Raw genomic sequence first — 27,801 nt, 5'->3', positions numbered from 1 at the left:
CCATGCTGGATTGATGCTGCAGGTCCCGTGCCTGCAGGACGGTCACGCCAGGACAGCGGCACCGGCAGGATCGATCACTGTGCAAGTGTGCGCGAGTCGTCCGATGGGTTCTGAGTCAAATGGGGTCACGCTGTGAGAACTGGGCATCAAAGGGTTTTCTCTTTCTGTTTTTAGCAGCACCTCAAAAGGAGGCCAGGATCAAAGACACGGACAAGCTGGCGGGATGAGGGAGAAGGAGTGCAGGAAGGAAAAGAGCAAAAGCCAGAAAAGGAGGAACAGGAGGCAGTTTTGCGTCTCCATTCTTGTCTTCTGTCATTTTTTTTTAACTCCCAGTCCTACCTTCAACTGGTACAGTGTGTGCAAACATATTAGGATTGCAAGTTATCAATTAATGAGTTAATCTAAATTTGATTGATCTTTTCAATCGACTAACAATTAATTGATGAGAGTTAGTTTTCTTAAAAGCCCTAGTTTTCTATTGAATCCAGAGGGTATTTCCATAACATGAAGGTTTTTTTTATACAATATACTGAATTTTAACAGAGCACATCATTATATTTTAACAGTTTATTTTGCCACTTGTATTAAATACTGACTGAGCAAACAATAAGCATGGTTTTCTCACACATTATTTAACTTGGACATATTTACAAAATCTAACAAAACAGGAACCTATTAGGTTATTGACCCTAACCCTAAATTGAACAGAATTAAATCAACTAATAATCCCCACGAAAGCCCTCATCATCAACTGAGCTTTTTACATCATGTCTTTTTCTATTACCATATTTCTTTTCGTAATGCCCTCCACTCGTCTGTCATCACATCCTGGCCTTCTGAGCACACCAGTGAGGAGTTTTGGTTGAGAAACTAACACTGCTCCGCCATGCAGGCCGGCAGAATGGGAGCTATTTAGTTGACATTATAAGGAGCTTGCTGATTAATATTTGCTTGTTTATATTTAAAAACCAAACCACATAAAGGGCATTTTGCATTCTCATTAAACAGTGGAAAAATAATCCAACACCAGACTCCATTTGGACCGCTTTATGTTGCGTCTGCCACAATGGTCTGGAATGACTGGCAGCGCCCTCTTCTGGATGGCAGCTACACTACAACACTGAAAGAAAGCCTAAAGCTGGGTATGCCCTGTACGATATTTTCAATCGTTGTACTCAGATACAGCTCAAACTGTACAACGAAACCGCAGGGGTTTAAAAATTCACAGCTCTCCATATCTGTTCTCACTGTACGGCCCGACGCACTGATGCAATCTGACTGCTCACACTGTATGTCTAAAAACCACATTGGACTCAGCCCCGTAGACAGATGTCGCTTGGCGGACTCGTCTATCCGGAATAATCCCTTTGTTTGCACATGCGCAGTGCACGAGGTTGGGGGAAATCAGCTCGTGGACGCTAGAAGTTCTGCTCCAACAGCAGGATGTGCTCGCAATCACCTCACGAGGGCCGACTGAAATATGTTAGATTTTCATCTGACCGCATGATTCCTGATCGTGAGAGGCCAATCGCCCCTCGTTACCCCCTGTATACTACACGATGCACCATGCAAAAAAATTATCGCACGACTGAAGAATTGGCCAAAAAAAGGGCAAAAAATCAGCGAATTCCCAGTTTAAGAGGCCGTTTGATCTAATTAACCATTAATCGACAATTAACCACAGGAAAAGTTTAGGGTTTGCATCCATAATACATACCCTGCAAATCTATTTGTTACGTGCGTCTACCTAAAACTGACATAGTGTAAGAATACTGGGTATAAAAATGATTAAAAGGAGCCATGTGTTATTAATCTGCAAAAAAAAAGCTGATGTTACTGGCATGCATTCATTCCTTACCCTCAGAAACGAGTCCAGCGCTCCGTTCTCCATGAACTCTGTGATGATCATCGTCGGTCTGCTTTTAGTGACCACGCCCTCCAGCCTGATGATGTTCGGTTGGTCAAACTGGCCCATGATCGACGCCTCGGCCAAGAAGTCTCTCCTCTGGCGCTCAGAGTAGCCCACCTTGAGGGTCTTGATTGCCACAGGGATTTCCTTTTTCCCAACAGGTTTCAGGCGACCTTTGTACACCTCCCCAAACTCACCTTAAAGAAGGACATATTATTGGAGAGAATATTTAAAAAAAAATGAAACACAAACATATAAAAAACCAAAAGCTCTGATGTAAACTCCTTATTCAGAAGCCTGCCCACATAAAAAAAATCTATTACTGGACCACATGTTTATTTATATCCTATTAACTATAAATGGGCATGAAGAAGAACAAGCATGCTGCTTTTTTTTTACAGCAGCAGAGCTGGGGTGTTTCAGCAGGGTTAATGCTCTCCACTCCCCTCATATTGATGGACTCTGAGCAGCTCCACCAGAGCAGATAGAGGCTGAAGGGCAATATTTTTTTTGTGTGTGGCCTAAAAGTGTAACAAACAAATGAATCCTATCCATTGCTGCTCTCTGGGGTTAGAAAAGGCTGTGTTTTCGATGTGTGAACAAGATAAAAACGACTGTGCTGGTATTATTGCTGAGACACATAGCTTTGCACAACATAGAATCTCTTGATTAAACAAAGCCTAATGGATAAAGAGACAGGGCTGAATCCCATAGTTCATAGGTTTAAATCTTTCCGCGCAGCATCCTGCTCCATTCATCTGTTCAGTAGGGATCTCTCTTATTACTAAGTATTTTATTTAGAAGTTTCAAAAAGATAATAGGTAAAGGTCCAACGTGTAGGAGTTAGAGACTTTTAGCAGGATGAATCGCAACTAACTAAATCCGACTCCCACGTATGAGCAAACCGTGATGAGAATACAAATCTATAAAGGCTCAAATTAGAGGCAGTACTCGTCTCCTAATTTACAATGAATGTAATTGAGGCTACTTTTTATTTTTTATGTAATTTCCTTTCTTGCTCATCATGCTTTAACAATCAAATTTTTTTTTTAATTCATCAAAGATTTTTGCAGGTTGTTTAAAAAAAAGCCATTGGTTTAAATGTATTAATTACTTTAACATCATCTTCTAAAACCTGTTTTTAAAAATGTTCTACAATTAATACATTAAAACAAAGGGTTGTTAAAAAAATATTCAAAAGCACACCATATGGTGTGATCTTGTATACTATATTCTATATATTATACTATTTCCCCCCTTAAAAATGTCTCCTGTTTCTGAATATTTTCTCATCTTTCATCGTTTCAGGCCATCAGACTGAGCTAACTGGAGCAAACACAAAATGCAGTTTTGAAAAGACATTTCCAGTACCATGTAAAAACAGAGATCGACATTTTACTTCAGAAAATTATACGTGACCACTGTCTCTAAACACAGTCTGCAGATAAAACAAAAATGGAAGATTAAGGCTTTTTGTTAAGCTGTATTTGCTACATTTGCTCTTAAAAACGACTTTCGGTTGCTATGAAAATTAAAGTGTCATAAATCAGTACCAATCTATTGCTAGAAAAATAAATTATGTTGACTTTTGTATTTTTTTTTTCTCCTGGTATACTTACCTGGTCTGCTATAGCTAATGCAGTTAAAAGTAGTTGTGACCCCAATAACCTGAACATTTCCATTCTGCAGAGACACAGATGCCTTTTGTCAACATAAACGCACCGATATGATGATGGGGTACATAAGAATTGAATTAACTTCAAAATAAAAGGCCTTGCTCCACGGATAAAAACCGGTGCGTGAATAATGGATGAGAGATGGGAATTGGATGACAGGGCCGTGCCGTCGAGTCGCACACTGATCTGTGCTCCACATATCATCGTTCATTAAAAACTATCTCGTGTCAGCGCTGTAAACCAGAACTAGCACAGACGAATGAAGGAAGGAGAATGGGGTTGGAATGAAAGCGGATGCTCCACAAACCTACGTTCAACCCAGACTCCGTTAGCAAAGGACTGTCAAACGAGATGTCTTGGTGCAGCGCAGTATAAATATAATGTGTTTCACGACTTTTCTTCAGTCAAACAAAGTGCTTTTTGTGAAGGACATTTCCTACAGAGTGAGTGAGAGTAATAGGAAGAGAGGGTGTTATCTCAGAGGAAGGGAATAAGGGAGTCAGGTGGGATATTTTCATTATCTCCTTAGGGCTCTTTCTGCCTTTTCTATCTTCACTTCTCAATCCGCTATTCTCCTTTTTTTTTCTTCCACGTACCATTGTTTAGGATTTCTTTGTGTAAAAACAAACTAAAAAGTCCAGAGGGTCTAAATCACAGTGTGCATCAAAGATGGAAAAAAAACAAGAGCGGGACAGCCTTAGACGGTGTTTTACTTTCGCTTAAAAAAAAAGTGTGTTATGGAGCTTCCTGAAGGAGTCAAAGTCTGACCACATCTCAGGTCACCCATCCTTATGTTTTTCCTTCCCTTCCCCGTCATCTTCATTCCTCCTCCATCACCTCTCGCTGGAATGAGAAACCCTTCCCCGAGAATAATAAAGGACCAAAACGAGGGATTACCAAAAGCTCCTCAATGTGGCTCAACAGACCAAGGGGCCAAAGCTCATACTTGTGATGGTGAGGGTCTAGATCTGGTTCCTGACCTTTAACACTCAGGGCTCTGTGGGCTCATTGGGTGTGATTGGTTTTCGGTCCGGTGTTAAATAAGTTATGTCTTATCAGGCGCACACCATCTGAAGAAAAAACAAACATTTCTCGGTCTGATTTGGGTTGGGGCAAAAGAAAAAGAAATATTATCCCAGAAAATAAAAAGGTAATAGAATCTAAACAAGACCACAGATTATAGTCATGAGGTATCAGAAGAGCATTTCTTCACATGCCATACCTCACAGTGTGGTTACAATCCCAGTCACACGGTGCTTCATCAAGCTGATCTTTTGACCATTTTCATTACTCAATAAGATCCAACCCTTTTCAGTGAGGGAAAACTAATGGAGGTGGCATGGCATTTGTCTTGAGCAAAATAGAGGATGACAACATCTTTAAATCTAGCAAAATAGATGAAGGTTAGTGTCTGGTTTGAGTTTTGAGATTCTGGACTGATGGCGTTCATGGAAACCCGGTTCAATGAAGATGTACCGGAGAGCTTTACATAAAACTGAAGTTTTTATACACATATGCTGGAACAGGAACGTAAACAGCGGTAAATCAAAGGGGGGCAGGGTGTGAAGATACATCCGGGACAGTTGCCATGCCTTTGCTGTCAGAAACAGGATATGCAACCCTGACCTGGCGCTTTTGTGTTACAATTCACCCTTTTTACCTCCAATGGGAATTTACTGTTGCCTTTATTCTTCCAAAGGGGAAAGCCAAAAAAACAGCTAGCCAAATTTCAGACTGTTTTCATTTCCACTTACAAATTAAACCTGATGCTGCTGTGTTCCTCCTAGGTTCAATAATTGCAAATTGGATAAAACTCTTCCTGGCTTTAATCAATAGGTTAATGTAACACCGGTTAAAAACAATACCCTTGATATGTGTTATGGTAAAATAAAACATGCTTATGCATGTTACGCCCATTGACTCGGTCAATGGGCGAAAGGCAAGGTACAACCTGGACAGATGGCCGGTCTATCACAGGGCAAAACAGAGACATATAACCATGCGCGCACACGCTTACTCCTAAGGGCAATGTACAGAAACAGTCATTTATTAGGAGGAAGCCGGAGTACCTGGAGAGAAGCCACACAAGCACAAGGAGAACATTTAAACTCTGTGCAGAAAGGCAGCAGGTCGTACCCTAGGTTTGAACCCAGAATCACCACAGAATCGGTTACTGCTTATATTTATTTCTGTGTGGACTCAGCCATTGCCAAGAGAACTGCTCTCCAGAAGCACCCAAATAAAAGTCTCTATTAACAGGGAAAAAAAGTGGTTTTCAAATCTGGAGACACTGCAGCAGTCAACGCTGCACAAAAAAAGACCAAAATCAGCAGATGAGAGCAGCCAGATTAGCAATACAAGGAGCTTGTGGAAAAGAACCTGTCGGGGCCTGACACAAAGAGACTGTGGGATTCCAAACGTGAAAAGACCAACACGGACACAAAAAGAAAACCTCTGTGTGCCCACAATGAAGCTGATCAAGCAAATGCACCAAACAACTTAAACTTGGGGTTTGAAACTCCCGGTCAGAGGTTACATGTGACATTGATGGGGGCAGAATTTTATTCAAACCAGATTCTGCCATCAACATTTTTAAAACCATACGCACTAAGAAGGCGGCTGGGCCAGACAATCTCTCTGCCTCCTTTCCAAAAATCTCGGCAGATGAACTCACGACTGCACGGCGTCGCCTTTTTTCGGTTTTGCCCCCAAGAGAACCGGGATTATCCGGCCTGTGGCACCGATCTCCAGTGCTTTGAAGTCTTTGGAAACAAACTATAAACACAGGTACTGCATTCAGAGAAGTAACCACTCCTCGATCAGTGTCAGTTCGCCTATACGAGAAAATGCAGTGAGAACAATGCCGATTTGACAATAATGGATTTAGTTCTCCTTGAAAGATCCTCTGCATAGGCTTCTTTTTATCGATTTTAGTTCATTCATTGATTCAATCCAGACACACATTCTTCCCCCCAAAAAAACTGCTGCATTGAATATAAATCCTCTTTTTGATTAAATGGTCCCATTTATTACCAGCATCCCTTGCGAACCCATGAGGGATAAGAAAACGGATGGATGGATGGGTCCCATTTATTTACACCTTTGGGCCACAACAGGTGAAGTTTACCTCTGTCCTCTAAGACATAACTGTCAATAGCACCTTAGGGATTTGTGAGTTTTCCATTTCTGTTTACACCAACAATTATACTAGTACTGTGTCTAGCCAATATGTGGTCAAATATTCAGACCACACAGTAATTCTCAGCTTGTTAGCAACAGGCTCTGTTCCAGGGAGCCACGCAGCTGCAGTGGACAGATGTGTGGTCTGGTGTGCTGCTCGTCAGCTGCAAATCAACACGAATAAGACAGAGGAGAAGTTAACGGACCTGGTCCAACGCCCTGGTCAGATACCGACAGCACCCGCGGAGTCATACATGGTCAAAACTTTAAATAAGTTGAGTCGATCAAATAACAGTAAATTCAGCTGCAAAACACATGTTGCAAAAACATGTGCGCAGATTCATCAGCACCTTCATTTCATCCGATTGTTTTGTGTCTTTATAGCCCTCAAGTTACAAAGCAGCGACAGATTAGATCTTCAGTTTTGGCTTAACCAGCTGGTTTGGACATTTATCAGGTAAATCCAAATCTCAGATCAGAGATCTGGTCAGACCGTATGTAAAACAATGGCACGCCGGCCGTCCGGTCACCTCAATAACTTCTCTCTAAGGAACCAGGCAAGCAGGAAAACATGTTGGACGCCAAACAGGTGGTGAACCCTGAGTTGTTAAAATCATGAATTTAATACGTAGTTCTCTCTGCCAACACAACCTATATGAAAAGTCATTCATGGCCCGATCCATCGACCTTATTAATGATTTAAGAACGGTAATGAGCTGGAGTACAGAAGGCCTCTGAGGGCCTGTTGATGAGCAGTTTTGAATGAGGATGGTTGTGACCCAGCAGCATGGCTGTGAAGATGATTGGCTGCTGATGTGAGCATTTGGTTTTATCATTTTTTTATGCGTTAACTTGCTTTTTCTATGCAATTTTTGCTACATGTTAATGCTTTATTTTGTGGATAGTTTGCTGTAATAGCAGCTCTCCCCTGTCCGTCAATAATTTCTCCCACTGGAGACTAATAAAGAAATCTTAATCTTGAAGACTAAATTAATCTTGTCAGAAGCGAAACACTTTGAACCTGGCATGGGCTGGTTTGGGAATCCCAGAGTTTTATAGGCGTTATGATAGAAAATACAATAATTGTTCTTACAGCTGCTAATATAACAATTATTAAACTCATCTATGAAACTTATACAGCTATTTTGAGTTCGATACACAGACTTTATCAAATATTTACACTAAACACCAGCTAAATTTAGCAGCGTTTAGAAGCAGTTCTTTGAGCATTTTAACAATTTAAGAAAATATCTTATTTAACTAAGAGAATATCTGTGCTCTTTGTTAAATAATTTCAGTGTGTCATAATATTCATAGCATATTTTCAGCACATTTAAGCAACACCAAAAACAACATTTACAGTTTTGCACACAATACTCACAACTGAGAAAAATATGATTGTTCAATCCCTTAACATTAATTAAACAGTCTCCCATGTCTTTAACTGATAATAGAGTGTAGAGACAGTTAACATTGAGATAACCCTGTTAAACTTTTCAACAGGTAATTTGTTTATGTTTTGTTGTCTGTAAGCTGGGAAAAAAATCTTGAAAAAAAAAAAAAAAGCGTGCTTTGGGAGAAGATTAGTCCCGAAATCAAAAGCAAAAACCTCCAGCATAATGTTAAACCAAGAGGTGTTTTTCAGTGTTTGACTAATCAAATTCAGGCATCAAAGGACCTGGAAAGGATGTAATAAACAAAAATGCTCGCCCCAAACCAGTGCGATCAGATTAAAACTAGGAAAATCAGGTAATCGAATCAGAGCCTCTTATAATGAATGTTTAAAAAGCTGATAAATCACGATATAAGACTGATTTTTATCATCAAGATGTGTTTGGTTGGTCAGACCAAAGCGTGGCTTGATAAATTTCACATGAGTTTCTCCCTCTGCTCCATTGAAAAGCTGAAATCCAGAGATTTTAGCCTCGAAACAATAACTTCTGATGAAGTTTTGGGACCAGCATTGTTCTTTTGCCAAACATCACACAGCATTTTTACAGCAAGAGCATAAAGCTCAAAAGAAAATGCAAGGAGACAGTTTTAATTTATTCCTGTGAAAGCTTTCAGCATGAATAAAACATGCTGACTTCAAAGGCAGGGGAAAAAATAATAAAGCAACATAATAAATTGGCATTGCGCGATTCCAGATCTTTCTCGTCGACACAGAAGTGCGGCACGGTCGAAGGAATTGACTAATCTGTATGAGTAGATTTATCTGGTTTAGGAGAAATTGGACTCACGAAATAAACCAATGTGTGCTTTTGATTTAAATTTTTGAACCTTGTATCATAAATAAAATACTTAAGGTAGGTTGAGAGGTAGGTTTTTTTTTTCTAACGGCTAAACCAAACAGAAAAATAAGTCAGCCAACAGTTCATAAGCACCAAGTCTATGAAAATCTCTACCTGATCCGATGACTTCCTCTATTTTGACACACGAGGGATCAATTTCTTTGGCAAATTCCCGCACTGCCTCATTGGGGTCTTCGTAGGTGAAAGGGTCAATATAGATCTTGACCCCTGGTGAACTGCGACCCTCAGACAGGGTGGGAAAGGTCACAGTGGGGGTGGGACCGCTGAACATGTCAGGCCTCAGAGTGACTTCTGGAAACAAAAATGAACAGAAAAGATTAATTTTTATTTTATTCTGCCATAATTAATCACCTTTATTAAAATTAAATAAAGGTTGCGTCTGTACCTCCTCCTGCGTTGTACTGCTGCAGCTTGTCACCATACACACTCTCCTTCAAGTTTCTCCTCCTACAGTGAGAAGAAGAAGAAGAAGAAGAAAAAAAACAGACAGCGCTTCAGGGGAAGAAGCTGCAAGAACACATGAATTTTACACAACAGCTCTAAATGTTGCAAGAGTAAAATGCAAATTGACAATTTTCTCTCGAACTGGGTTAAGGTAAAATAGTTTTCCTGTTAAGAAATAAAAAAATCTGCTGCAGCGAAAAGTCTGTGTGGAAGCAGTTAGGTTTGAACGGTTGTTAGTGTTCTGTGTCATCGGCTCTTGCTCTCCTGCTTTTCTCTGCTAATGGAACAGCAGCAGCGCCCTGCAGAATCTTCCCGTGTTATTGGATCTTCAGAACACGCAATATAAAGCTGCAGCTCAATAAATTGTAGTATCATCAAAAGCCTAATTGTTTAGCTTAAATTCGCACATTACACAACAGCAAGATATATTTCAATTGTTTCGTTAATTTTGAGAGTTATTGATCATTATTGCAGCTAATGAATCCCCAAAATTCAGTTTCTCAGTAAATGTTCATACAGAAGACCAATCCATATTTATTTATATATCAATTGAAATACAGAAATGTCAGCCTACTGAGAAATGGCTTCATGTACAGTAAATATGCTTGTGTGGAGTCTCATTTTGCCTGTATTACAGCATCGGTGATGCAGCGTCTCTCATCTTCCTCCTACTCCATAGATTCTATACGGGGGTTTAGGTCAGACCAGTTTGCTGGTCAATCAAGCAAACGGAAGTCACAGTCATCAAACCAGGTATTGGGACGTTTGGCAGTGGGGGCCGGTGGAAAACTTTGCTCGAAAGCGAAACCAACATGTCCGTGGAGCTTTTCAGAAGAAGGAAGCATGAAGTGCTTATAACGTTTCTGGTAAACCGCTGCACAAACCTTGGGCTTAATTAACCACAGTAGATCAAACAGCAGCAGAGGATGGCTCTGCAAACTGCCGCGGTGCCTCTCTGCTTCATCAGACCTCTAGTACCTGGGTAGCTACATGAAATGTGACATTCACTTTAATTTCAAAACAGTACTTAGCACCACTAAACAACACTCAAGTCCCTTTTATTCTCCATAGTTGAGGTAAAGGGTTTCAGTCCTCTCTGGTTCAGCAGGCGTTTCGCAAAAGAGATGCCTCTCAATATTTTGTGTGAAGTATTCTCTCCATACGGTTCTCCTGCAGACTCTTAAGCAGACTTTACTTCATACAGTACTCCTGCCAAACCAGCCATTGTTCATGCTGCTTGTGCAACCTTTTCTACCACATGTTTTCCCTTTACTGAACTTGTCAGTAAAATGCATCAATCAACAAAAAACATCTTATTTTGCATTGTCTGCTGGACAATGGTCAAGTCAGGGCATAACATATCTATAATGTAATATTCCTGCATGAAAAACTCTTTTTTTTAATGGTTGTGTGTAATATTTTTTTAAGAAACAAAACTTTAGGTTTTCAGTAGCTGTAAGCCATCATCATGAAACATAACTGAAATAAAAACTTACATTATATCACATTTTCGGTCAGGGCTACACCATGTTGCAGCTGTTAGCACTGCAGCCTATTTGTTAGGGCTTTCGCAGTAAGAAGGTCTTAGCTCTGAATCCCAGCCTGGGGTTTTTCTACATGAGGTTTGCACATTCTCCTCATGCATGCGGATGTTTTTCCAGGCACTCACCCCACAGTTCCCGGGAATTGATCCCAGTACTTAAAGGTACCTTTTTTTCTGTACTTCTGTGTGTTTTTGTGAAAATAAACGTTAGTTTATTAATAAACGTTATACCTTTTTCAAATTAACCTAGTTTTCTTTCAATATATAAACCTGTTTGGATCTAAAAATGAATCTTATTGAATAATTTATGAATTTTAATGCATTGCCTGAAAAATAATTAAGGCAATATAATAATAAAACACATGTTTACCAAAACAACAGTTCTCAGAGGCAGAAAATGAACGAGGTGAACATGGGATTGAAGCTGTGTGCGAATAAAATTCAGGGAATTGTTTTTTCTTCAAAGAAGAAGAAAAATCTATCTTAAAAAAATATTATCCAGCTTTCTAAATCAGGGAGGGACAGATTTACAATGAGGGAACAGAGCGGCTCTCCTCTCTGCTCTCTTTGCTCTGACTGCAGGTGAGTTTCAGGATGAGGCAGCAGCTGTCTGCCTGTCTGGGAGACAGCGCTTGGAGAAGCTTGGAGAAGTGCTTGGCTCTCCAACGACAAACTGCAGAACGGTTGTTACTTTCATGGGATGTCACCAATAGCAGAAGGAAGTCGCTAGATTTTTAGCTAGTCGCTTTTTAGAAAAAAGGTCGCTGGATAGGTCTGAAGAGTCTCTAAACAGTGAGAAATTCTCTAAGTTGGCAGCAGTGACCAGTTGCTTCATCAGATTAGAAGTATTCCCAACGCTGGCCTTGTCCTTCGCCTCGCAAATATTGCAGCGAGTGTAATCTGCAGCATATTTTGAAAAGCGGAAACAGCGCTTTCTATCAGCCATGCTTTGTTGACTGGACCAAAGGCTACTGACGTCATCACGCTGTTATGATGCTGTGTTCGTGTTCGGCATGGAAAATCGCCACTCTTCCACCCCCTCAGTGGCACAGTAATGCCTTTAGGTACCGAAACATGGTGCCGTTTGATTTTACGTGAATTGGTACCCAGCAGTACCAACTGGATTCAGTCGGTGCCTATAAAAGTACCGAATTTGTTACCCATCAACAGGCATTCATCCCACAGTCCCCAAACATGCATATATTGCCCTGAGGAGCGAGTGCATCCATGATTGTTCATCCTTGTGTTGTTATGGACATGTTCAGGGTGTGCTCCACCTCTCACACAATTACTGTTGGCGCAATGTACCAGCACCCCCACAACCCTGCATGGACCAAAAGTAATAGACAATGAATGCATGAATCCATGTACAAAAAAATCTACTTTTTGACAATAGTCTAATTTATTGAGATGCAACTTTAAACCACCTACAGGAGAATAAGCACACCACTTCCTGCTCACCATACCATGTATACGAGTACCATTTCAAAGACTATTGCATTATTGCAAACAGGGAGCAAGAAATTGAGATGTAAAAGCAAGAGCAGGCAGGCAAGGAGAACCATTTTTATAGGGCCATAAAATTTTGGCCCACAAGTAAATAGAAGAGTGAAGATGAACATGAATCATGAGCATCGAGCTCTGTTGTGAAATTGATTTAGCTTTTAGGCTACCGAGGCCCGCTGAGCAACAAAGACAACGATCAGTGAGCGCAAACCTTAAACGGCATCTACGTGAGATGAATCCTCACTGCCCAGTGGCCAGACAAGATCAGCAGCTATGACCTGTGCCAAAACTTCCAACAACTACCAGCAGCAGATGAAATTTGAAGATCACGGATACGGGGCGGGCAAGCTCAGTTAAAAGCCGTCGATTTGTCACCCTGGAAGTTAGCTGGAAATGGGACAAACCAAAAAATAATGCCTCCCGTGGGAAGAGGTCTGCTGGGAGAGATTAAGCACAGGCACACACCTGGTAGCGGGCAGAAAGAAATAGCTCAGACCTCCGAGGCTTAAACATCTGGAGGAGTGGCACACATAAATGAAGAAAATTGCAGCTTGCACAGAATATGAAAGTAAAATAAAACCCGTTGGATGGTTTTCACAAGCAAAATAAAGATTTCAAAAAATGTCACACCATATTTTCGAGAATCTCTGTTTGGTGTTAAATAATGCAGTTCAGTTTATATCAAGATAAATATTTGGCATTTTAAAGTACAGATGATCAAATGCAATGAAGAATAAAAAAATAAACCTTTTAATTTTGTAAAGAAGAGGATTACTTCCTTAAAAAAACAACTAAAAGACCTTGAGCAAGTCATAGTGTAAAGCATTTTTTATTGCTTAACCTTCCTTTTGTTAGTCACAGCATAGACAGTTTATATATATATATATATATATATATATATATATATATATATATATATATATATATATATATATATATATATATTAAAAACTCCTGGTCCCGCTTTTTTTCTGGAGTTACATTTATCTAAATGGACCATTGAGTTTATTTTTGTACTTCACTATTACACCTTTGGACATGCGGCATAACCATTTATGCTGCCACTCAAGTTTAATAAGACTATTTACTTTGATATTAGGTTGGAACAAAAAAAAAAGTAAAATAAAACCTGACCATATTCTAGTTTTAAATACCTACAAATAAATACGGACACATTACATCAGGATCTCTTGACAAATCAGATGATGGTGTATAGGTAAAAACAACCCGGTTCACATGGATGGTTTTGACTTTATTATAGCCGATTTCCCCAATTCAGTTGATAATTACTTAAAAGCACCGTTGTCTCATTTAATATGTTACTACCTCAGAAATAGATCAGGGCTTTTACTGTGTGTCTGTCAGAGTGTGTTGATCAATGTGTCTGCTGTGCGTTACCTGGAACATATGACAGCCAGGGCCACCAACGAGACGACACACACTCCACCTACCAAAGAACTGGCAGTCAGATAGAGCTGCTGTCCAAGCTCTGACTTGTACTCATCTGCAGAGAGACACACGCACATATATACATAAATTAACCATCAAAACTCAGATAAGGGCTTTATTTCTATCACGTGCACACAGGTGTGCCTACCTAAATACGTACCACACAACTACTAAAATATCATGTACAAGGCTCATTTTACATGACTGCACACGGTATACAGGCAGAACAAATTCCCCCAACAGCCAGGCTTGTCCTCTGCAGCAGAAAACCCGCACTCACACGCATCTCCACACACTCCGGCCAACCAACCGCCCACGCTCTTACCGTCAGTGAGGGTTTGGAAGAGCATCTCTTTGCTGTAGGCGCCGTAGCCGGCCACGGTGCGGGCCCTCACCTGGACCACGTAGCCAGTGCCAGGCCTCAGGCCCTCAAGGACCACGTTAGGCGTCTCACTCTGGACCACGGAACTGTTCAGCAGTGATGACTGGAACTGCAGAAGAGGCAGAACAAGATACATCCATTCAGCGCGCATAAGTGACTGCAACTGGCAGTCAATACAGGTGCAACTTAAGAAATTAGAGCATCAATGAAAAGTAGCATTTGCTTTGGGAAATCCATTTGAAAAAAAATACATACACAGAGTGATATATTTCAAGATTAAAATTGTTATATATTTTAATGACAACAGCTTACATTCAATCGAGACTAAAAACACAAATATGCCCTGTCCAAAGCCTTTCTCACCCAATGTCCGCAGAGTTGTAACCAGTTCTAATTCCAGTACAACCAGGTTGGAATGAATGATGTTCATCACTGCTCCCAACAAGCTTAAACCCAAAAATGTGTTTAAATCCCTGTTGTTTGCAAAGTTTTGTATTTTTTGAATAAAGACATAATAGAAATTGGACTGTATATTAAACATTTAAATGATCTTACTCATTTACACATTATCTTCAATCTGAGTTTGCAACAGAAAAATATTTCTCTCTTATGCTGTATTGTCTCTTGTTCTGTTTTTTTTATATGCTTTTTTTAACCTGTGAATTTCCATGCTTCTATTTGCCTTTCACTTTTCTGCTGTTACACCCGAACTCCTCCAATGAAGGACATTTCTATTTTATTCTAAACCACCTTTTTGTTTGCAAAATATGCATAGATTTTTTTTCCAGCAAACTATCATAAATTAACTAGTTCATGCTGGAGCTGCGAACCTATTTATTCACACATTCTATCTATCTCTCCATCCATCCATCCATCCATCCATCCATCCATCCATCCATCCATCGTGTCTCTATCTATCGATCGATCGATAGATTGATAGATCGATAGATTGATAGAGACAGTTTGGTCTGCTTGATCAGAATCAGAATCAGAAATACTTTAATAATGTGTGTTTGCTGAATTTTGTGTTTCACATCTACACACATCAGCTTGCTTTTGTCTTTATCTGTCGAGTTTGCTTTTCTCCATTTTTGGACTACTAATTAGTTATCTTTTAAAATAACCCTTTATGATGCGACATCAACATCTATGTATCTTTGCACTTTTGATTTTCACTTTTTTTTAGTTTATGGATGATTATCATGCTTATGTCAATTATCTCTCCACAACATCTAAGCCTTTTCCTAATGATCATTTTTCTTCCTACTTGCTCCTTTGATCCTTTCACTTTTCCATTGTATGCAAATACAATAAGGGCTATTGCAGTTAATCAGCTTCTACCCACAGAGAAAGATGAGCATGTCCTCTCCTTCCATTCATCCCCATGTTATCTTTTCTATCTCATAAATCCAAGGCTATCACCTTTTACCTCTATCTGTGCCCCCTTCTTCCCATTTCAGACTTCCTATTTTCTGTCATTTTCTTTTAGACGGCGAGGTTTTACAGAGGCTAAATCTAAGAGCGGGAGGCAGACGGAAAGGTATGCCGCGGTTGGTGGCGTGAAGGTAGAGGCAGGGAATCATACCGCGAGGATGAAGGACGGCGGGGTGGGGAGGTCGACGGCAGAGCAAAGTGGAGAGGAAAAGAGATGATGGTGGTGATGAGGAGCACAGCTCAGGAGGGAGAAGAGTGGGTGGAAATTGCCGGTAGATTGGGGGAAAGAGGGCGGGTTATCAGAAGGAGACATGTGGTTAAATATGATTGAGTTTTCTACCATAAATATTCATAGCAAAAACCCATTTTTCACATGCCAGTCATTAACCCATTCTCTGGAATGAAAATACTAATTATTGGATCAAACTGTGGTTTCCCTGTCTTTATGGTTACAGACTTAATTTACGTTCATATAATGTCCTTGGCGTTGTGTACACAAGCGGTTGTTGCACGTTCATGGTGCAAGCATTAGTTGATAATTAAAAGGTGGGGGTCTGGATGATTGCAGAGCGACAAAACTAGGGAGTCGTGGGTAATTTTTGGATGCAACTACAGCAGACAGATATTTTGTCAGTGTCGGAGTTTGGATTTTAGAGTTATGTGTGTGTGGCCAGGAAAGCTTGGCTCCATGCTTACTGAGGTAAAGAGGTTGGGGGGCAGACCATCTGGGAAGGCCTGGTAGACAGAGATAAGTATGGGGGGGGGGGGATTTTGACTTTCTCCATCATATCAAATTTACTACATTAAAACTCATTATCTATAGAGTAGGAGTAAGGGGCTGGAGGAGATGGGGAAGGTGAAGAAATTACAAAACTGGCAGAAAAAAAAGGGTGCAGCACAGCTGTCTGGTAGGGAGAAGGCCTGTCCTCCCTCACCAGGCTTATCAAACTGCTCCCAAAGGACATCTTCACTTAAAGCTATGAGCTAAAATTAGTCTTTACGTGGTTGAATGCTTCACGGTGGAAATGCAGAATCCTAATTGACTTCTATATGAGACTTTATTAACGGAAAACCAGCAGCGATTTAAGCCGGGCTGAGAGTTTTAACTGTTTGTGCCAGACTGCGGCTATAATAAATACCTGGCTTAAAGCACCGCATCTTACTCTGTCTTCGGCCATTGTAACTGTCCTCAGAGTAGAAAAAGAACAACATGTTATCCTTCTTTGTCTGCTGCTCTCCGTCTTTTCCCGAATAGAACTACAGGAGTGTTCAGTGCCCAATCCCCTGAAACCCGTTGACAATTTGTCACATTGCAGCCCTGACTTTAGTTTAATTTGTCTGGATGTTACAGTGGAGGTGAACAAAAACAAATGTGATAAACTGTAAAGCAGAAAGTTTGGCATCCCAGTTACCATGGAAGTCTTGGGTGCTTCTATAATATATATTCCTGTTGCTGCACTGCAAAAAAGGAGCTAAAAGTAAGTAAAATTTTCTTGAAATGAGTTTATTTGTCCTTGCTTTGAGCAGGTAAATAAGATTATCTGCCAATGGAATGACTATTTTTACCCCTAAAATAAGATAATTAGATAAACTGCACATTAAATAAGATGATGGCGATGAACTGTTCTTATTTTAAGTGCAAAAATCTTATTCCATTGGCAGATAATCTTATTTACCTGCTCAGATCAAGGACAAATACACTAATTTCAAGAAGATTTTACTTACTTTTAGTGCCTTTTTACAGTGTGGGGACATTACTTCAGATGACAGGCCATATCAGGTTTGCAGTTCTTACAAACTCCAATCTATTTCAATTTAACACTGCTCTGTAAGATGTTCAAAGCTTTGGGATATTATTTTATGACCTACTCCCTCTTTTCTTTTCTTTTCTTTTCAGTAATGTTCTCTAACAGCACCTCTTATGCTGAGATTATTTCACACAGAGATGGCATCTGTTTACTAAGTCCCTGGATATTTTTAAGGGCAAAAGAGGCTGAATACATAAGGTTGGACGATGGGAAAACATTGCTGTATACTGAAGAAACTATGTAATGAGAGCTGAAACGTATCGTGTAATCTCTACAGCAGTATCTGAAACTATTGACGTCGGTTTCTCACGGACAGTTTACGTTTGTTTTAGGCAAAATGCAGAAATCTATTTTTTCTTTTTCTCCCCGTTTCCTTGAAAGTGACTTGAAAAAACAACAACAACTGACTGCTGCAAAAATAAACAATAAAACAAGCACATGCAAAAACAAGTTAAGTCAAGCCTTTTCTTATTTGCTGGCAGAGATGACCCAAGGATAAGGCTTACACAGAAAATACGTTTTCTACTACTTTCTACTAACACTACAACCCTTGGCTTTGCATTTAAGTGCACTATATTCAATTCCCGACTAAATATATTAAATTATCTAAAACACTTCTGTTCTGTTTTATTCTCCTCCACAAAACAAACATACAGCTCTCTTTCTGGTGAATTTAATAAACACCTCTGATCGACTGTGCTGCATCCAGGATTAGCTCAAAAGTTTGTGCTGCATTTCAGGCCTATTTGTTCCTTCTTACTACTTCAATCACAAAAGGAAAGAGTCTGAAATAGCAGCACATACGTGCTAATCAAGCAGAGCTCCTTCAAGATTTGCTGTCGTTTTTCCATCAGATCGGAGACATCCTCATCGCAAAACATAAAAAATGACCTTCGGCACAAACAAATCAGGCACAAAAGTGAAAAACTAAATGAGGAATACAGTATATCTCATTTTAGTGGGCGTTGTGGTTCCAATGGATAAAGATCAAGGCCCTCTTTAAAACTGCCTGTTGCTAAATTAAAAGGTTTCACATTTATTTGGATGTTTTGAATGTAGCTATACATGTTGTCAAACACACTGGAATGATTTATCCCTTTATCTGACTCGGATTAAAAAAAAAGTTTGAGAATTAAAGTATTACATTGAGCTTGTTGCAAATATACAGTTGTAAATATTTTAAGTAGTCTCCCCCCCCCCCCCCAAACTTTTTTAAGGGGGAAGTAATGTCCACACACATGTTAGAAAAGAAGCAATAGGGCTACATTATCAACGTTTACTAATTATATAACAAAATACTTTTGTTAGGAGTGTAGACATGCAGTAAATTAATATCTACTGAATGTCTAATAATTGCACATGCGAATTTCCTGTAAATTGTCAGCTTTTGAATGAATAAAGCACACTTTGTTTTAGGGTTGAACCGGTATAAAAATTTGGGCCGATATTGAATATCTGACTGTAATATTTCCACTATTGCCAATAACCAGTATTGTATGTTATAAGTACTTGCCTACCTTTTCGAAAAAAAAGACTGCACCACTGACAATGCCACTTCTGGTCCAGTTAAGCACCACAAACAAATAGGCATTTGTTGTTAATATCGGCCCAGTTTCACACAACGGCTGATACCAGTATACTGTATTGTGGATCCCTACTTTGTACAGTTTTCTTCTGTTCCCTCATAACTGCACAGTTTTCTTAAAGGGACAATGTGCAACTAATTTAGCTTTAAATGAGCAAAAATCAAGTATTGCTTTTACAAATACATATCCTGTAGCAACATATAACATCAAAATGAAAGCGTTCTCACAACTTAGAATTAGTTATTTATAAATACATAGGTGTCAGTGCACCCACTGGGAGAAAATAGACAAACTTGTCACCCATACGCGTTTCCTATCCGTCTTCTATATGAAGACATGTGGAGGAGGAGTAGAAAACAAGCAAAGGCGAATGTAGATCATTCTATTTACTGTTTTTTGGTGAAATGGAAGATCATGCATACCGTTTACCCAGCGAGAGGGAAGAGAAAGTTAACAAAAAAAGAAAAAGAAGTAAGAACCAGGAGAAAATGAGAGTCTACATAGGCGCTGCTCTTCTGTCCAGGTGGGGTGGAGATGCAGAGTGTGCAGGTTTTCTGCTGGACTGGAAAGTTACTTCAACAGTCAAGTCAATTTTTGGCATTATGTTAGAAACAGGGCAGTGCAGTCCAGCAACTCCTTCGCCCTTCTGGGGGTGACGGCTAGTTTGTTCGTCTCCCTCTCAGGGAGCATGTGTGTGCGCGGAGGGGCGGAGTGATATCAGCCGATTCACTGCTGTGGTATTGCACCACAAATGGGTCTCTTTACTCGTGTTTATAGACACTTTGTTAGAGCCTAAATAAGCGACTGCATGTTTAGAAACTTTAAAAGAACAACAGCACCAAAAACCATTTCACACGACGACCGTAGCTGTTAGCTATTAGCAGGAGCTAATACATGGAGGACATGTTGACATTGTCAAATTTATGATACTCCGCTTTCCGTAGTAGTTATTACGCACTTAACGGTGAGGTTGTTTGCAACTCATTTAGCGCACTGCTAGATGGTGAGCCAGTGTGAAAATCTTACACAATGGGGCTATAACAATACCTTAGAGTCACATTTATTATTGTTTTTGTTTTATGTGTTTTAGTATGGTTTAATTCACCCATCACTCTCCTACTGATACATGTTAAGTTTCTCACAGAGGGACAAAGAAAGGATGTGCTTTATTCTACTCTATTCGGCAGCACAGTAAAGGTATATATCTAATGTAAAAACTGCAATTGTAAACGTTAAGACCGTGCCTGAATGTTTTAATTAAAAAAAGTTGATAAACGTAAACTGGCGACATGTCCAGAGTGTACCCTGCCTCTGCTCTCATGACAGCTGGAGATAGTCACCAGCCTCCCTGCGACCCTGCACGGATAAGCGGGTATAGATAATTAATAAATGGATGGATGGATTATAATAGTGAGCATAAAATTTGTATTACACTGCTGTGTGTGGTTCAGACCTTTATTGGCAAGTTAGACATTCAACTCGGTGAGAAATTGGAATAAAAAGGGGAGGAAATCTTATATTTATCAGCAATTACAACCAAAAAGAAAGAAAAAAAATTGTATATAATGTTTTTCAGCTAAGACAGGTGGAGGAGTAGAAATGTGGGCTGTGAGGAGGCTTGAGTTCTTTTCAGCGTAACTTACACAATCCCTTGTAGGTGCTTTGCTCTTGTTTTTTTTTTATCTATCTGCAGTGGAGTGTTTTTCCAGGACTGGGCTCAGCTTCAAAAAAGATGAGAACAGTCTTACCTTTAGGTGATAGATACTCTAGTGACTTACCTTTCATGCACGCAGCTTCACATTACAAAGACTTAGCAAGAGATCACATTTTCTTTTATTTAAGCAATTTTCTTCTTCCCAACAGTACAGCAGCAGCAGCCTTTGATAGGAAAGCACTCTGGTCCTACAAGTTTCAGCCCTGATTTAGTTGCTCTTAACAGTGCCCCAGGTTGTAAATTATCTTTTCATGTCAGTTTGCCTGTCTTTTGTTTAATAGTGGCATCATCTAAACAGAATAAGGACTTCTCCATTATGGAGCTGGCGAACAGGTGATTACTCAAACTTAAAATGCAGACTGACACCAGTTTCAAGCTTAATTTAGATATAAATGTTTTGGTTGTATAATTTTAAATCACTCATGTCAAGATGGAGACAGGAAATTTTCCAAGCGTTAAAAAAATGCTTGAGACAACATTAAATTCTAATTTATTTAACAGTATGAAAGATGTGCATAGATATGCACCAGAAATATCTTAGTGAGAATGTCCCACATGAGATGTCTGGAGACATTTTGCCCCAAATATATATCATATTTTTTTTGATACATAAGGTCTTAACATCGTTTGCATATAAACACCAATGCTACAAGATAACATAAGATATAGATTTATTAACCCCCCACAAGGGAAATTCAGTTGACATAGCAGCACAAAGAAACATACAAAGATCAGAAGTTTTACGGAAAAAAACACATTATGAGGTTCAGGAAGGTGCCTATCAATTATTGCAGCAAACACCCACACATGTCATCCATCAGCCTCATACTACGCTTTGGTGCCCCTGTCTGCATAGATGAACATTAACTCACACCAGATGGCTGAACGGATGGAGTGGCGTTGACAGCAGCACAGTTTAATCTGTTTCTGATCGCTGACTGGAACGATCATTGCAAAGAGCTTGAAACTTCCATCCCAAGATGGTCGAACAATCAATAAAAACGTTGCACACAGACCACATGAAACAAGTAACTTGCTCCGTCCTGCAGCATCGCTCTGCAACATGGAGGGCCCTCGTTATTGATACACATACTATATAGATTTGGTGTTTAACAAAACAAGCTCAATTGCTTCACATTTGTACCAGCGCAAAACTGTTTTTAGAAATACTAACACATGTGGCAAGATAGGAAAAACTGTAGGAGCAGTTTAATGCCTTGCTCTGGAAGGTTTCCAAGATTAGTTTTCTTTAAAAAAAAAAAAAAAAAAAAACAATCCTGGAGCTTTGCTGCTGATGCAGAACTCATTGTTTAAAATGACGCAAAACTCTTTAAACAAGATACCCCTTAAAAGTAAGCAACACTCTAAAGCCCACACATGAAAAAAAAAAAAAAGGTTTTGGTGATGGTGAAAGTATGAAATAAAAGAATAAATAAATAAAACTAAATAAAATAAAATGTGAGGTGGCTACGTTAACCTTTGAATACTGATAAATAAATTCAGACACAGGAAGGGAGCTTAGATAAGGACACCTCCTGGGCCCTTTTGGAGATTTTCTGCAACATTTTCATATGCTAGGAAACCCCTGGGGTAAATTCAGATTAAGTTATGCTGGAAGAATCATATTCCTAACATGGCTTACAAACACCCCAGGATCACCCTGAAGGAGCTGGCAACACTGATATGGAAAATTACATCTGGGCTGACCTGACCAAGCCTCAGGACAGATGGCTATTTTAAAGACTCTGCACCTATTGTACACCTATTTTACAAAAAGATACAACTAAAGTTCCAAGGAGTTTGGAAAAAAAGTGCATAACAATGATTTTCACAACAGATTTTTTGTCTGTTACTCTACTAATAAAGGTTTTGAGGTTTTAAAGAAAAAATAATACATTTTCAGGATTCGCACCTTTATGAAAACCTTGAAAGGCTTTACTCTCTGTGCTAGAAAGAAAATATGCAGTCCCTCACAGATAAAACAATCTGCGTGATACCAGAGGTCTCTTCTGACCGTTGGCACGTGCTGGAGTCCTCTGAGAGACGGGAAGCCCACAACACAGTGAGCCAAGGGAATAAATCTTCCAGACAATCTCACTCAGCAAACAAAAAGCCAATATTACTCTGTACTGTCCTCAAACCGGGTCGCAGTAGAACAAATAAAGAAAAATGCAATGCAAAACCATCACCAACAACAATACTGACTACTGTGGTAACGTCTACTACAAAGTTGCTTTGAATTAGCTGCATTTAAAAAAAAAAAAAAAAAAACAGAAATAATCTATTGCCCCATCTGGAAAGCTCGAGTGTTCAGAATGTTTGTCCGGTGAGTTGCTATGTCCAATTTCTCTCTAACTCCATTTCATAACTTTGAACCACTTTATACCAATTTACTCTAAAACAAAAGATAGCATTTGGTAATAATGATAATATCTTATATATTTTTTAATTCAACTGTCCATTTGACTTTTGAAAACTTATATCCGTTTGTCTTGGTTCTAATCCCCTGCTCTAATTTCATAGCTTTCCTTTGAAGTTGTGTCTTATTCAGTTATTCAGGTAGAAAACGTTGCAGTCTGTCATTGCAGGTTTCATTCTGACCACGTTTTAGTTTGTGTTTTTTTTTTAGAGGGGGACGTGCGCAAGGGAAGTTTCTACATTTTACTCTCTAGCTAATGTAAGGAAATGTTGCGTAATATATATTTACTTGTGCCCAGTAACAAATTTTTCCTCAAACAAAACGCTGCATGAATTTAATAGACTGCTCCTCTGGTCGCTGATCACTGACGACTGGCCCAGGCTTTCAATGCCCGGCTCATAAACGTGCTTTTACGCTCCATCGGTTACCACCATTTAGCCAGTTTTTTTTTTTTTTCTGTGTGGAGGTTAATAATATTTTGCTTGGTCAGTTGTCTGTATTTAGCAACCGAATGGTCTCGTTACTGATCACAGGGATGTGTGTTCCCCCTACGGTTCAGTCTGCTAACGTGCTGTTTTAAAAAAAAAAAAATAGCAATCAAACTGGATCTTAACATTTGCTTTGGGAACTAACAAGTTGAAAATCTCCTTGTTTTTTTGTGTTAATCCAGCTGTTAGAAGGAGAGTCAGAGTCTAAGTCATGATACATCTCTTGAAAACAGTGTTGAACATTAACATTGTGATTTACAATAGATTTCAGCATCTCGTATTGCAATAATTCTCAGTTATTTTGTAAGCATGTTTAAGGCCATATAGCCTAGGATTAAATTGGGAATATAATTTTTATCAATTCATATGTGTAAGTAGTAGTTTATTCTATTTTATCACTGCATAATAGCTTCTGAAAAATCATTGTGGCTAAAAATATCCATAACACCACTACAGTCTCTTTTTTTTTTTTAATTACCCTGGTCTGCTTTTTTTTTTTTTTTACAAGAGCTCACTGTACCTGTAGTTAAGAAGGTGTAGGCTCATTTGAACTTTTTAAAGAAGTCTTTTCATTTCTGTAAGACCCCGCAGTGTTGCTACAGGCTCCATCAAATATGCTTTTTACTTTAAAATCCATCTTCAGTAATTACAGGATGATTCTGTCAAAAGATGATCCATTCATGTGTTTGGACATCTACCACCAGTGAGAAAGAAAACGCAACAGTTAGACAAATCACAAACATGTTGACAGCTTTCTACCAGCAGCTGTCCTTAATTAATTATCATGCCAAGTGTGTCAGCCAGCGAACACAGCGGTAATTATTTTTATCAGCAGTTGGAGCACTAGCTATGTTAAGTCACAGGAAGGAGATTAGAAAAAGGAAGAGAATATTCTAAAAAAAAAAGCAGTAAACACAATTAAGTGATGGTTATTCTAAGGGATGTTATAATGAACAGTAATATTCAAAAAAAACATCAACTGAAACATCTGGGTTTTATGGGATATGGGACACTTCTTAAACAAATATATGCGCTTCCTCATTAATTGATCTAAGTTTGCCATCGATAGTCCATATTGTTTCACCAGGTCAATACTGTACTTGGTTCCATAACAAATACATTATCAGCAAATCAAATGCATTTACTTTGATTAATTTGATGTATAAATCAAATAATTAAATTAGCATCTTTTTTGCTTGAATAATAAGCCTTTCTAGACAGTGTTTTTGGAGGTTTACCCTTTAATTTACCTTCTCATAGACTACTACTCTGGAAATGGTGTTGCTGGAGCCTTTTTACTTTTATTTTTAACAAATAAAACATGTTCCCTACTCATTGCTTTTCAACAGGATTAACTACACTTTATTCGTTGCTATTTTCTAAGGAAGATATTGCATGATAGTAACAATTGTATTCTTTGGCTGATTAAAATATTTACTTAGATAAAGTTTAAAAGACATGACAGTTCACCTGGGAAGTTATAAAGACCAGAAAACTTAAACAGAAGGCTGTTTTATAGTGTTTTACTGTAAGGGGGTATACTAGAGTATCAAACAATGACAACAATAAAGCTCTAAATATTTTACTTGGAAACTTGCTATTAGCTTTAGGCAAGCAATACCCAGTTATGAAAAAGCTAGGAAGAATGTGCTTTATATGTGTTGTGTGTACCGGTATAATTTTCTTCACATGCACACCCAGTAAACTGGGTCTTAAACATGTTTAAGAGAGGGATTGCAAAGATTATAGCCCTTCCCTCAAGGATATTAATGCGCAGCTCCATTGAACCGTGGCGACCATGAATGTATACGCCATTTATTCATTCAAGAGTGCGATAGAAATTAATTAAAAATACATCTCATTTATCCAAACCTGTCCCACATTGAAACCTTTCACAGATGTGTAGTAGCCATCACAAAGCTGACTTGCAGAACAAATCTCGCCACAGTCTAGGTTGCGGAGCCTCTTATTACAATAAACGGTGCTGTGAAGAAGATAGTTAATGCCGTAAATGAGCACTAGAAGCTAGAACTGAAAGCTTCCCTCCCTGTTGTCATTAGTTGGTGCACTAATAGGACTGGGTCATGACATCACCCCTTGATTGTCTTTGATATGTGTATCCCTCGTCCCTTTCTTTAAAGATAACGTAAAGTATGTCTCATGTTTTAACTATGAAAATTTATGGATTTTGCTGAGTTCATCTTGGAACCTGGTTTAGTCGTCACTGTGTGGGAGCCTGCTGCAGGCCAGGACTGACTCCCTCTGTCAGTTTGCAAGTACAGCAGACTTGACCAGGGGAGTCATACTGTAGTCAGCTTCTCTTTCTGACCCTTATGTGTCATTGGAAATGCGTCCCCTGCATTTAACCCATCCCACAGGGAGCAACGGGCCGCCACTGTACGGTGCCCAGAGAGCATTCTGGGGCTAAGGGTCTTGTTTAGAGACCCAGTCTGGAAGTCTGTGGGATAATGAGTATAAAGTCATAATATTACAAGTATAAAGTCATATAATTACATGAATAAGGTTGTATTTTTATAAGAACTTTTACAAAAAAGTGCAGCCTTCCCCCTGCATTAAAACAAGTAATGTTCAGTTCAATTCAGTTTTATTTATATAGCACCGATTCATGATACATGTCATCTCAAGGCCCTTTACAAAGTCAAACTCAATCAAATTATACAGATAATGGTGAGCATCTTGTCAAGTTGTACTTTGCTATTGGTTTCACAAAAAAGGAAATACTGAATCTTTTCAGCACATCAGCCTAAAATCAGCTCACAACCCCCCAAGAGGCGTCCCACGACGGCCACTTTGGGAAGCGCTGCTCTAGACCACCACTCCCCCACATCTTAACTGTGAGTGGAGATGTTGTCAGCCGATGTGTTTAAACAAATATAAGATATGACTAAGGAGGAGCACAAACCTCCTATGTCTGTAAAAGTGGGCACAATTAAAAAAAAAATAAAGTCCCAACTTGCAAGTTTCTATTAACATTTCAGATTTTCCCTCCTGATATTTAACATGCAGGAATATGTAAATGAGAGCAGCGTTAATAAGAATTTGACCAAATAAAAGTCCTGTTTATTTGATAAACGAGGACCGGACATGATCATAAGAATAGCTCAGCTCTAGTCCACACCCGATAAAGCCATCAGCATGTTTTTATCACACGACGTCTCTTCCAGTTAACGGCAACAGGGACCAAAAGCAACAGATATTCACGATCTGAGAAGATAAATCCAGATTACAATCTCACTCAGCAGAAAAGAGCGCGATAGAAACAGCCGCAGTTCGCAATCACTCTGAAAATTTCTCCTCATAGATTTTGAGGAGTACAAAAAATACAAATTGCAGCAACGTTGACAAGACATGAGAGAAACAACAAGTTTCCCTGTAATGAGCCAACCATGGTTCTCATTTCCTCCCAGGGATACAAAGGTGTTTGCAAAATAAAACAGTTTCTAGTTCTCTGTAACAGTTAATTAGATGACTTTAATGCACTTCCCATTGATTCTCCTGTTTTATCGACTCCCAGCAGATTACCGGCTGAGGCCATAACACCAAAACGCTCAGCCACACAGAGACATTTATCACGCCACCCTACCTTGTCGTAGTATCTGATCTCGTAGTCGAGGATGATCCCGTTGGGCTGCTCGGGCGGAGGCCACGACAGAGAGAAGCTGCGGCTCGTTGAGCTCACTTGGTGCATTATGGGAACCTCCGAGGGAGCTGGTATAAAGCAAACGTACAAGAGCACACAACCAATTAGGCATTTTAAAGATTCACTGGGATAGAGAGCAGTTTCTCTTTTTTTTTTGACAAATTGCCATAAATGTTTGCCAAAAAAAAAAAAAAAAAAACAGGGACAATTTTTCTACATCATTGCACATGAAAGGAAATTGATGCTCTTCTCAGTGATGGAGGGACAAGAATGTCGTTAAGGAACTTTTA

The 27,801-nt window shown here is 39.3% G+C and overlaps 1 protein-coding gene across 1 annotated transcript in view; it reads right to left on the bottom strand.

Moving 5' to 3' along the window:
- LOC105936962 (ephrin type-B receptor 1) overlaps window positions 1-27,801 on the bottom strand; it is a 131,775-nt gene that overhangs the window by 17,004 nt on the left and 86,970 nt on the right. Inside the window, exons 9-14 of the mRNA XM_012878041.3 lie at window positions 27,455-27,579; window positions 14,345-14,510; window positions 13,969-14,074; window positions 9,463-9,524; window positions 9,171-9,368; window positions 1,859-2,106 (exon numbers count right to left, since the gene is read on the bottom strand). Of these exons, the coding sequence (XP_012733495.2) occupies window positions 1,859-2,106; window positions 9,171-9,368; window positions 9,463-9,524; window positions 13,969-14,074; window positions 14,345-14,510; window positions 27,455-27,579 (905 nt within the window). The remainder of the gene's footprint in view (window positions 1-1,858; window positions 2,107-9,170; window positions 9,369-9,462; window positions 9,525-13,968; window positions 14,075-14,344; window positions 14,511-27,454; window positions 27,580-27,801) is intronic.

This window comes from Fundulus heteroclitus, chromosome 9 (assembly GCF_011125445.2).
Source record: "Fundulus heteroclitus isolate FHET01 chromosome 9, MU-UCD_Fhet_4.1, whole genome shotgun sequence".
NCBI classification, from domain to species: Eukaryota; Metazoa; Chordata; class Actinopteri; order Cyprinodontiformes; family Fundulidae; genus Fundulus; species Fundulus heteroclitus.
This window is presented reverse-complemented; position numbering and strand designations above follow the sequence as displayed.